The following is a 12,675-nucleotide window of genomic DNA, read 5'->3' on the forward strand; positions in this document are numbered from 1 at the left end:
GAGTCTAATGAGGATGACTGGCTGAGTGGAGTCACGGACTGGATATAAGGCTGCCGACGCCCTTCTGCCCTGCGGGTGATTTCTCTGTGGACTTCTAGGACACCAGTCTGATTCCTGCTCCTCTAAAGCTAAGTTTCTGTTTTGCCTGTTAGCTTTTTGTTTTGTTTTTTGTTTTCCTTGCTTTTCAGTATTCTGCCATTCCCTGCTGGGGTGAGCTGAATCTCCTTTTGCCTGTAGCTCTGTCTTCAGTATATTCCTGAGCACTGACATAGCTTTTTTGAAGCCTAGCGTCTTCAGGGCCTTTTTCACTGTCAGTCTGTTGGCTCTTATTTTCATAGGGTTTTTCACGGATTGCAGACAGCAGCCTTCCTGTCCTTTTCTATTTAGTTAGCTTGGGCCCCTCTTTGCTCAGTCTATCTTTCTGTCTGTGTTAGTATTTTCATCTTGCTTCACCGTCATTATATGTTGGGGGCTGCCTATTGCTTTGGGGTCTGCTCTGGGGCAGTTTAGATTTCCCCTTTCTTTCTTTAGGCCTATTTAATTTTCCGGCTGTGATCGAGGGGTCTAGGGCATCGTAGGAACCCCCCACGGCTACTGCTAGTTGTGTTGATAGGTTCAGGGGTCTGAAATCCGATAGCTGCCAACTTCTCTGGTTTTCTGGACTTAGCTAGCATTTCTGTTTTTGCCTCCTACGGTGACTCAATCATAACAGAATCACCCGCCATACCGCAGATCCTAGGGTACTCAATAGCAGGAAAGAATTGTGTTTAAAAAAAAAAAAAAGGTGTGTGTATATTCTTTCCTCTATATCTCTGAGGCCGTAGGGGGAATTTTTTTTTCTCTCTCAATGGAGATAAAGCAATTGTTTGATCGTGTGGAGCAGCTCGCTGCGGAAGTGCGGGGAATTTCCGCCTACCTTGCTCGTTCGCATGCTGTTGAACCAAAGATCCCTACACCTGATGTATTTTTTGGGGATCGATCTAAATTTTTGAGTTTCAAAAATAATTGTAAATTATTTTTTGCCATGAAGCCTAACTCGTCAGGGAGCTCCGCGCAGCAGTTTAAAATTGTCATCTCTTTGCTGCGTGGCGATCCCCAGGATTGGGCATTTTCTTTGAAACCAGATGATCCTATTCTGACTAATATGAACGCATTCTTTCAAGCTTTGGGGTTGTTGTATGACGAACCTAATGCTATTGATCAGGCTGAAAAGACCCTGTTGGCATTGAACCAGGGTCGAGATTCTGCAGAGTTGTACTGTCAAAAGTTCCGAAAGTGGGCGGTCCTTACTACCTGGAATGATAATACCTTGGCTGCTCTCTTTCGGAAGGGTTTGTCAGAAGCCGTAAAATATACTATGGTGGGATTTCCTGTTCCCTCTGGTCTGGACGATTCTATGCCATTGGCCATTCAGGTTGATCGGTGTTTATGTGAACGCAGGATTGCACGAGAGGTGTTGCCACCGGTTGAACAGACGTCTGAACCTATGCAATGTGATAGAGTTTTGTCTAGGGCGCAACGTCAGGAGTTCAGAAGGCGTAATAAGCTGTGTTTTTTCTGTGGAGATGCCTCGCATATTATTTCTGTTTGTCCTAAACGAGAGAAACGCTTTGCACACACGTTTTCTGTTGGTGGTGTTCAACCTAAGTTTCTTCTGGCAATTACTCTGATCTGCTCCCTGTCCACATTTTCCGCCAAGGCTTTTGTGGATTCGGGAGCAGCGCTAAACCTAATGGACTTGGATTTTGCTAAACGTTGTGGATTTCCGATGACACCTCTGCAGACGCCTATCCCTTTGAGGGGGATTGATGCTACTCCTTTGGCTAAAAATAAACCTCAGTTTTGGACCCAGGTGGTCATGCGGGTCGCCCCAGACCATCAAGAAAATTGCAGATTTTTGGTGTTGCATGGTCTGCATGATGCCGTTGTTCTGGGATTTCCCTGGTTGCAAATTCATAATCCAGTTTTGGATTGGAAATCTGTGTCTGTGGTGAGTTGGGGTTGTCGGTGTGCCTTTAGTGAGGCTCCGGTTTTTTCCACCTCTCCTCAGTCGCATGATGTTCCTGACTATTTGGCGGACTTTTATGATGTATTTAGTGAGAATGAGTCTGCGTCCTTGCCTCCTCATAGGAGTTATGACTGTGCAATTGAACTAAGCTCAGGGTGTAAATTTCCCAAGGGTCGGCTCTTCAATTTATCTGTACCCGAGCACGAGGCTATATTAAGGAGGCGTTGGAGAAGGGTCATATTAGACCATCCTCTTCACCCTTAGGTGCCAGGGTTTTTTTTGTGGCCAAAAAGGATGGTTCTTTAAGGCCTTGTATTGATTATCGTGCCCTCAATAAAATTACTATTAAATATCAGTATCCGTTACCCCTGATTTCGGATCTATTCTCTAGAGTTAGAGGTGCTTGCTGGTTTACCAAGCTTGACCTCAGGGGGGCGTATAATCTTATCCGCATTAAGCAGGGGGATGAATGGAGGACGGCATTTAATACTTCGGAGGGACATTTTGAGTACCTGGTGATGCCTTTTGGGCTCACTAATGCCCCTTCTGTCTTCCAGTGCTTCATGAACGATATTTTCCGAGACTTTGTCGATAAATTTTTGATTATATATCTGGATGATATTTTGATCTTCTCCAAGGATTGGGATTCTCATGTGGAACATATTAGGACTGTGTTCGGGATCTTGAGGGAGAATTCCCTGTATGTCAAAGGATCGAAATGCCTTTTTGGAGTACAGAGGATTTCATTTTTGGGATTTATTTTGTCTCCGTCAACTATTGAAATGGACCCGGCCAAGGTACAGGCCATTTATGATTGGGTTCAGCCCACTTCTTTGAAGGCCCTCCAGAAGTTTTTGGGTTTTGCTAATTTTTATCGGAAATTTATAGCAAAATTTTCTAGTATTGCCAAGCCATTGACTGATCTGACTATGAAGGGTGCTGATGTGTTGAATTGGTCTCCTGAGGCTGTTGCTTCCTTTCAGGAGCTGTTGCGAAGATTTACCTCCGCCCTGGTTTTGCGGCAACCTGATGTCTCACTCTCGTTCCAGGTAGAGGTGGATGCTTCTGAGATTGGTGCAGGAGCTGTTTTCTCCCAAAAGGATCCTGTAACATCTAAAATGAATCCCTGTGCTTTCTGTTCCCGAAAGTTCTCTCCATCTGAACGTAACTATGATGTGGGGAATCGGGAACTGTTGGCCATGAAATGAGCATTTGAGGAGTGGAGACATTGGAGGGAGCTAAACATCAAGTTGTGGTCCTCACTGACCACAAGAATTTGATTTACCTAGAGTCGGCTAAACGCTTGAACCCTAGACAGGCTAGGTGGGCCTTGTTTTTTACACGTTTTGATTTTGTGGTCTCTTTTCTTCCTGGAACTAAGAATGTCAAGGCAGACGCCCTCTCTAGGAGTTTCTTTGCTGATTCTCCTGTGGTGACCAAGCCTGCTACCATCTTAGGCGAAGGGGTAGTTCTTTCTGCCATGTCGCCCGATTTGAGACTTGCTCTGCAAGAGTTCCAGGGGGACAAACCTGAGCGTTGTCCCAGTGGAAAGTTGTATGTCCCTGACCAGTGGAAGAAGAGAGTGATGTCTGAAGTTCATTGCTCTGCATTGGCTGGTCATCCAGGTATTTTTGGTACTAGAGATCTGGTGAGTCGCTCTTTTTGGTGGCCCACCTTGTCTCATGATGTCAGGAATTTTGTGCAGTCCTGTGGGACTTGCTCCCGGTCTAAATCTTGTTCTCGCTCTAGTGGGTTGTTGATGCCTTTGCCGGTCCCCAGGAGGCCATGGACCCATATTTCAATGGATTTCATCTCTGATATGCCGGTCTCTCAAAGAATGACTGTTATTTGGGTGATTTGTGATAGGTTCTCTAAGATGGTTCATCTTGTACCACTCCCTAAGTTGCCATCTTCCTCTGAGTTGGTGCCCCTGTTTTTGCAACAGGTGGTTCGCTTACACGGGATTCCTGAGAACATTGTGTCTGACAGAGGAGTTCAGTTTGTGTCTAGATTTTGGAGGACTTTCTGTTCCAAACTGGGAATTCAGTTGTCCTTCTCCTCTGCTTTTCACCCTCAGACCAATGGGCAGACAGAGAGAACAAACCAGACCTTGGAGTCGTATTTGAGATGTTTTATTTCCGCTGATCAGGATGATTGGGTTTCGTTTTTGCCCTTGGCCGAATTTTCTTTAAATAATAGAGCTAGTTCTGCCACTTTGATGTCACCTTTTTTTTGTAACTTTGTGTTTCATCCTCGATTTTCTTCAGGGTAGGTGGAGCCTTCTGCCTGCCAAGGTGTTGACACTGTGGTGGAGAGAATGCACCAGATCTGGGACCAAGTGGTGGACAAGTTATCTCTCTCCCAGGAAAAGGCCCAGCAGTTTTCCAATCGACATAGGACCATTTGTCCCCAGTTTAAGATTGGCAATATGGTGTGGTTATCATCAAAAAATATTGCTATGAAGGTGGCTTCTCCTAAGTTTAAGCCTAGATTTATTGGACCTTACAAGATTTTGGAGATTATTAATCCGGTCTCTTTTCGTTTGGCTCTTCCTGTCACATTTAAAATCCATAATGTGTTCCATAAGTCCTTGTTGAAGAGGTTTGTTGAACCAGTTGTTCCTGGGGTGGCACCTCCAGACCCTGTATTGGTTGAAGGTAACATGGAATATGAGGTAGAGAAAATACTGGATTCCTGTCTGGCTAGACGGAGACTCCAGTATTTGGTTGAGTGGAAGGGTTATGGTCAGGAGAATAATTCCTGGGTCTCTGCCTCTGATATTCATGCCAAAAGATTGGTGCGTGCATTTCATCGGGCTCACCCTGATCGCCCTGGTGGCATGGTTGAGGGTTCGGTGACCCCTCCTCAAGGGGGAGGTACTGTTGTGAGTTCATTTTCCCCTTCGTCACTGGGGTCTGGTGAACTCCCTATTCTGGTAAAGGAAGGTAATAAGCCTGATTATCAGGCACCTGAGTCTAATGAGGATGACTGGCTGAGTGGAGTCACGGACTGGATATAAGGCTGCCGACGCCCTTCTGCCCTGCGGGTGATTTCTCTGTGGACTTCTAGGACACCAGTCTGATTCCTGCTCCTCTAAAGCTAAGTTTCTGTTTTGCCTGTTAGCTTTTTGTTTTGTTTTTTGTTTTGCTTGCTTTTCAGTATTCTGACATTCCCTGCTGGGGTGAGCTGAATCTCCTTTTGCCTGTAGCTCTGTCTTCAGTATATTCCTGAGTACTGACATAGCTTTTTTGAAGCCTAGCGTCTTCAGGGCCTTTTTCACTGTCAGTCTGTTGGCTCTTATTTTCATAGGGTTTTTCACGGATTGCAGACAGCAGCCTTCCTGTCCTTTTCTATTTAGTTAGCTTGGGCCCCTCTTTGCTCAGTCTATCTTTCTGTTTGTGTTAGTATTTTCATCCTGCTTCACCGTCATTATATGTTGGGGGCTGCCTATTGCTTTGGGGTCTGCTCTGAGGCAGTTTAGATTTCCCCTTTCTTTCTTTAGGCCTATTTAATTCTCTGGCTGTGATAGAGGGGTCTAGGGCATCGTAGGAACCCCCACGGCTACTTGCTAGTTGTTTTGATAGGTTCAGGGGTCTGCAATCCGATAGCTGCCAACTTCTCTGGTTTTCTGGACTTAGCTAGCATTTCTGTTTTTGCCTCCTATGGTGACTCAATCATAACACTGTAACATATGGAGTGGGGCCCAGCGCTGCCCCCAGCAGGGAGTACACTGAACCCTCACAACAAAGCGGGAATAAAAAAAAGGCACAACCAGATTAGATGCAAATGATTAGCAAAAGAATCACTTAACTGAACCATGCAGATCAGGCAGGAGACAGAAGAACTCCAAATGCACAAGAAGAAATCACCAGCAACCACTAAGGGAAACCTGCTCACTTATATGGTCTCAGCCAGTAATCCCAGATTCCCAATCATCATTGTCAGGTGGCAAACTTCCATCCAACTGTCCAGCTCCACTACTCCCAGTAACAACCAGAGGGAGCTCCGGCTCTGAAGTCCGAGCAAGGGAATTCACAACAGACACCCAATGCTTCAATTACTAGTGTAATGACAGTCAAAGCTTTCCCACTAAGCAATCACACTGAGGCAACATAGTTGCTTCCAGGGCTTCCCACCTTACCCCCTTTCGCTATTCTCACATTATGCACTCTCACCACACTATTGCATCCATCTTCAAGCACACCATCTATCTGGCAGTGTAATCTTTTCTCCAGATTACTATACTTAATTCATCTCTACCAACCCCCAAGTCAGTTTATGAATATCACCTCCAAGAAAAAAAAGTTGCTCTGGTGTAGTATTTTCCTTAGTCTAAGCTTCTAAGTTTTCTGGGTCTTGTCCACCACAAAATCCTCATCATTGTCATTTTGATGTAGGCTGACAGTTGCCTCTGTGTGGGAAATAGCTTGAACTCCTTGCCAACACCCTCCTAATTTGCTTCTTGAGATTTGGCCTGGTTTCAAAGTGCTATTGTCACTATCAATGCCACTACAACTATGACTCACAGAGCCTGCTGGGCTTATAATTTAGTCTACATTCTCTTCTGGTCCTGTTTCTTCAAATATAAAAGCTGACTGTTCATAGACTCTAAAAATGAACTAGAAAAAGTTGCTCTGGTGTAGTATTTTCCTTAATCTAAGCTAGGTACATGTAGGTTCACACGGTTCCCACACTTACAAAAGACAGCGTGAGCACTCAGCTGTGAGCGGAGGTATAAAGTTTACCTCCGGACACTGGTGTCAGCGGATGTGACTACTGCTCCCATCATCCAACACCTGCTTTATTTAAATAATTAAAAAAAACAGTATGGGGACCCCTCTCTTCTTGATAACCAGGCTTGTTGAAGCTGACAGCTGAGGGTTGCAGCCCCAGCTGCAAGTTATGCCTGGTTGGTTATCAAAAATACAGGGGAACCCACGCCTTTTTTTTTTTTAAATATTTACAGCACAAGAGCCTGCTAATGAATACACCCATCCGCCGCTCCTGCTCTCACTGTTATTATTCGCAGCAGGTGTCGGATGATGCGTGCAGTAATCCCATCAGCTGACACCAGTGACTGGAGGTAAACTTTATACCTCTGATCACAGCTGAGAGCTCACGCTGTCTTTTGACAGCATGGGAGCAGCAGCTCTCTGACCATCGGGGATGATTTCACCGCCGATCAGAAGCGGTGTTTGATGCGCTTTCATGCACATGACAACCTGGCAAACACGGGATGTTTGGGCCCACCATTCAAGTTCAGGTTCGGTTCTGGGTACTGTTCTGGTACCCGAACCCAACATTTTTGTACCTTTTTGGCCGAACCTGACGAACCCGAACTTCCAGGTGTACGCCCATCTCTAAAAATGAACATCTGCAACAGAACCATATATTCGGCTGACATATATGGATCCAGTATTGCAATAGAACAACAAAGAAGTGTGCAAAAGAATGAAGCTTTTTAATAACATGTACACTTTGTGATGAAGATTATGGATTTTACATTGCATGTTTCTGGATACTTGTCATTTGTATTAAAATAAAAAATATGGCTTTTCTGCCTGCGGCACATAAACATAAATTTCAGGATTGGTTTACAAACATTTAAGAAACAAAGTATTTATACTGCCCTCCTGGTCTGCAAATTGCAGTATATAAACATAAAAAAGCTGATATTAAGGTACGACTGCTGTTATTGCAATGTATCAATCATCAATAAATTCACAGTCTCACTAACTATGCAGCTTCAGCACTTTACTACCTCACTTCATTTGATTCTTATTCACAGACTGACTGCCACTTCCATTTTCAATTTCCTTCAACCCCAGTGCACTAGTACAATTCAATCCAATTTTGGCCTCCTGCCCCGACGCACGCGTTTCAAAGAAGAAGGGCGGTGAAACCGGCACGTCGTGGCGGGAGGTGTAAGGTCCTGACAGCGGCACATACTAGCTTGTATAGTCACATCCAGGTAATTGTTATCTTCTATTATTCTAAAATCTTGTCTAAAAGTCTCACTAGCCATCTTTACTTTAAAGCTATCATGGCGGAATCTGGGTTGTTGAATACATAGACAAGTAGATATCCTAAGGGAAACTATATGTCATAATATACATATATGTATATATATATATATATATATATATATAAATAAAAAAAGGGCAGCACTACCAAAATTAAATAGTTGGTGCAAAACCTATTCAGCAGTGTCCAAACAGCCAAATTAACAAAAGTAAAAAAATAGGCAGCACTCAAATTAAATGTGAAAAAAGTGGATACTTTACTGATCCTCAAGTGGCAACGTTTCAACGGTGACCCGTCTTTTTCAAGGCTTGATAAAGATGGGTCACCGTTGAAACGTTGCCACTTGAGGATCAGTAAAGTATCCACTTTTTTTCACATTTAATTTGAGTGCTGCCTATTTTTTTACTTTTTATATATATATATATATATATATATATACAGATTATTTTTTGAGGATATGAACTGAGGATCATTATCTATATGACTATCATTTTTCTAGATTCACCCAAAGCAAATCACTAAAAATTTAAATTCTGGTGAATCCAAATTTTTTTTGGGAAAACTGAAGCAAACTTCTAACAAAATTGAGATTTTCCAATATCACCTTAATATTTAATCAACCATTTATCATGTATCTTTTTAACACATCCATACCCATCCTATAACCCTCCATATAAGAAATATTTATCCTTTTTAATGACTTTTTGGTGCTAGGCACAAATGTAAAAAGGCATTTTTTTTAAACAAAGAAAACTAAATGCTAAAATTATATAAATAGACTCTACCCATTAGAAATGATAGCACAGCATCTACAATATTTCTTTTTTTATCTCAGCTCACTTTTATGTAAATATATTTCTTTTCAGATAAAAGCTAGAATGTTGGCTTGTGAATAGAACTGCTCACTGTAATTATTCTCCACATTGACAGCATTATTTATGAGTTCTGTATGAATAATTGATAATAATTTAAATAACAATACTTTTTCAGCATTTTATGATAGCATTTAAGTTAAAACTAGAGAGTTTAAAAGTATGCAGAAAAGTACAGGGCTATTTAGCAGTGCACAGCAGCAATAGATCTGCAATATTAATTGTCTGTTGAAGAAATAATTTAAACTAGGTTTATTTCATACAGCAGTTTAGCTCTGTATAAATAACATGTACAGAAGAAATAACAGAAGAGCTGTGCAGCAGTTTTATATTCTCTGACAAGCATTATTTTTATGCATTAGGAGAAGAAAAAAACTCAATAATAAATTTTTCCTTTTTGAGTGTTCCAGTACACCCTACCTGCATATAAAATTGACATCCATTTTACTAATACAGTGTAGCATCATATCTTTTGCAAACACATGTGAGCAATTCCTTTGAAATAGTTTCTCAGCTCTTACATGGCATAAATCTCTTTTGGAGCTAAGAAAAAAACAACATTTTACTACAATACATTGTATGGATGAATCATTTTTTGTTTAAATTCCAGCAATGCAATCTTCCATTCCTATAAGTGTCTGAACATACTATTTTTTCCATCTACTGCTCATAGTACAAGAAGCCACAAGTCTTTTAAACTAAGTGTATTTTCTTTTCAGGTGAGGTTATATGCGCGCCCGGACGCAATAAGAAGAGGATCTGGGGACTATGCCCTGAATATAACAAAAAGGCTTTTGGAATTCTATGAGGATTATTTCAAGGTGCCATATTCTTTGCCAAAATTAGGTAAGACGAACAAATATGCTTTTTGAATATTATGAGTGTTCAATTTATTCCTATTTATGCATTTTATAATGTCAGTGAAGAAATTAATGTTTACTGTTCCAAATCTACTATAGTGAACATTCAAAAGTTTCTCAGGGCAGTTAGTAATATGAGTTGCAAGTGCAATGCAAAAAAGGTAAGATGAGGCAACATGTCAAACTGTCATTTGATTTTTTTTAAGTTGTAGCCATTATGTATACAACCACAAATAACCTTATACATTGTAAATCGAGGCACCAAAACTTATTTTATTTAAAGTGTGACTTAAAATGTACATATAATATACAATAAACAACTATATTTATATTATGGTAGATCTGCTCATTTGGCTGCACACGGAAGTAGACAAAGGAACACTGTCTCTTTAAGCCTCTCACTGGTTTCTTAGGAGTGCTGCATCATAAGCTAATGCAGAGATAGCAAAAATGAACACGGCCTTTCTGACCTGAGGAAAAACAAAACATGCCATACAGCACAGTCCCTGTTGTCGTGGGGATCCACCCACTCAGGAAAAATCAGCATCCATTTGTTCAGCTTCCTTGTCAGGACACTGCACTGGAGTTCCACACTCCAGGCTTTGCGAGCACTGAATTCCTCAGAAGGCCGACTATTTAAATCCTATACCACACTCTAGGGTGGAGGTAAGGTAAACAACCTCCAACCCACTCCATGGTTGTTCACAAAAACCCTTTTAAAATGGATGCTTAACCCCTCTCAAAGCTTAGTGTGCTGGAGCAAAACTTCTGGGTTTCAAATCACAAAAGCGAATAACCTCAGTGAAACATATCTACCCTTTAGTTTCCACAATCAATGATTGTTTGGGGAGCTATGCCATCTACTGGTATATGTCCACTGTGTTTTATCAAGATCAAAGTCAGCGCAGCCGTCTACCAGGAAATTTTAGAGCACTTCATGCTTCCCTCTGCTGACAAGCTTTTTGGAGATGAAAATTTCATTCTCCAGCAGGACTTGGCACCTGTCCACACTGCCAAAAGTACCAATACCTTGTTTAAAACAACAGTATCATTGTGCTTGATTGGCCAGCAAACTTGCATGACCTTAACCCAACAGAGAATCTATGGGATATTGTCACGAGGAAGATGAGAGACACCAGACCCAATATTGCAGATGAGCTGAAGGCAGCTATCAAAGCAACCTGGGCTTCCTTAACACCTCAGCAGTGCCACAGGCTGATTGCCTCCATGCCACGCCGCATTAATGCAGTAATTGATGCAAAAGGAACCCCGACCAAGTGTTTAGTGCATTCACTGAATATATATTTCATTAGGCCAACATTTCGTATTTTAAAATAATTTATTCAAGCTGGTGTTACTGTATAAAGTATTCTAAATTACTGAGATAATAACATTTGAGTTCTCATTGGCTGAAAGCCATAATCATCAACATTAACAAAAATAAACACTTGAAATAGATCACTCTGTTTGTAATGACTCTATATAATATAGGAGTTTCACTTTTTGATTTGAAGAACTGAAACAAATTAACTTTTTGATGATTTTCTAATTTTTTGAGATTCACATGTGTATATATGTATATATATATACAGCATATATATATATAGCATATTTATACTATATATATATTTATATATATATACAGTGGGGAAAATAAATATTTGAAGCACTTCCTATTTTGCAAACTTTCTCAACTACAAACAATGGAGAGGTCTGTAATTTGTATCGTAGGTACATTTCAACTGTGAGAGACAGAATCCAGAATATCACGTTGTATGCTTTCTACATAATAATTTGCATTTTATTGCATGACATAACTGTATGATAGTTGTTGACCATGTTTTCACATACTGCAGCATGGATTTTGGCACACTCCATCCATTCATATCTTGTACAGATCTTTCAGGTTTCGGGACTGTTTCTGGGCAATATTGCGTTTCAGCTCCCTCTAAAGATTTTCTATTGGGTTCAGATCTGGAGACTGGCTAGACTCCAGGATCTTGAAATGTTTCTTATGGAGCCACTCCTTAGTTGCCCTGTCAGTGTGTTTTGGGTCATTGTCATGCTGGAAGACCCAGCCATGACCCATCTTCAATGCTCTTACTAAACTCTTACTTTTGTTGACCAAAATCTCATGATACATGAGCCCATCTATCCTCACTTCAATATGGTGCAATTGTCCTGTCCCCTTTGTAGAAAAGCACCTCCAAAGTATGATGTTTCACAGTTGGGACGTGTTCTTGGGATTGTACTCATACTTCTTCTGCTAAACACAATGAGTGGAGTTGATACCAAAAAATTATATTTTGAGCTCATCTGACCACATCACCTTCACCCATGCCTCCTCTGGATCATTTAGATGGTCAATTGTGAGCTGTCCCGAACATGTACTGACAAGAGTAGGTGGTCCTTGTGTGCCCTGTTGGATTTTAGTCCATGAGGGCATAATGTGTTACTAACATTTATGTTTGATACTATAGTCCCAGCTCTCTCCAGGTCATTGACCAGCTCCTCCCATATAGTTCTGGCCTGATTCCTGATCTTTCTCAGAACCATCTTTTCTCCACGAGGTGAGAACTTGCATGGAGCCCCAGACCGAGGAAGAATGACAGTCTTGTGTTTCTTCCATTTTCTAATATTTGTACCAAAAGTTGTTGTCTTCTAACCAAGCTGCTTTCCTAGTGTCCTGTAGCTCAGCCCAGCCTTGTGCAGGTCTACAATTTTGTCATTGGTGTCCTTAGACAACTCTTTGGTCTTGGCCATGGTGGAGTGGTTGGAGTGTGATTAATTGAGTATGTAGACAGATAACAAGTTCAAACAGATGCAATTAATACAGGTAATGAGTACAGAGTAGGAGTGCTTCTTAAATTAAAACTAACATGTCTGTGAGAGCCAGATTTATTGCTAGATG

The 12,675-nt window shown here is 41.4% G+C and overlaps 1 protein-coding gene across 1 annotated transcript in view; it reads left to right on the top strand.

The window, feature by feature from the left end:
* Positions 1–12,675, top strand: part of TRHDE (thyrotropin releasing hormone degrading enzyme) — a 1,336,029-nt gene that overhangs the window by 495,252 nt on the left and 828,102 nt on the right. The window contains exon 3 of the mRNA XM_073559980.1: positions 9,624–9,750. Within this exon, the coding sequence (XP_073416081.1) occupies positions 9,624–9,750 (127 nt within the window). The remainder of the gene's footprint in view (positions 1–9,623; positions 9,751–12,675) is intronic.

This window comes from Dendrobates tinctorius, unplaced genomic scaffold (genome assembly GCF_039654945.1).
Source record: "Dendrobates tinctorius isolate UK_male_01 unplaced genomic scaffold, ASM3965494v1 ptg000290l, whole genome shotgun sequence".
NCBI classification, from domain to species: domain Eukaryota; kingdom Metazoa; phylum Chordata; class Amphibia; order Anura; family Dendrobatidae; genus Dendrobates; species Dendrobates tinctorius.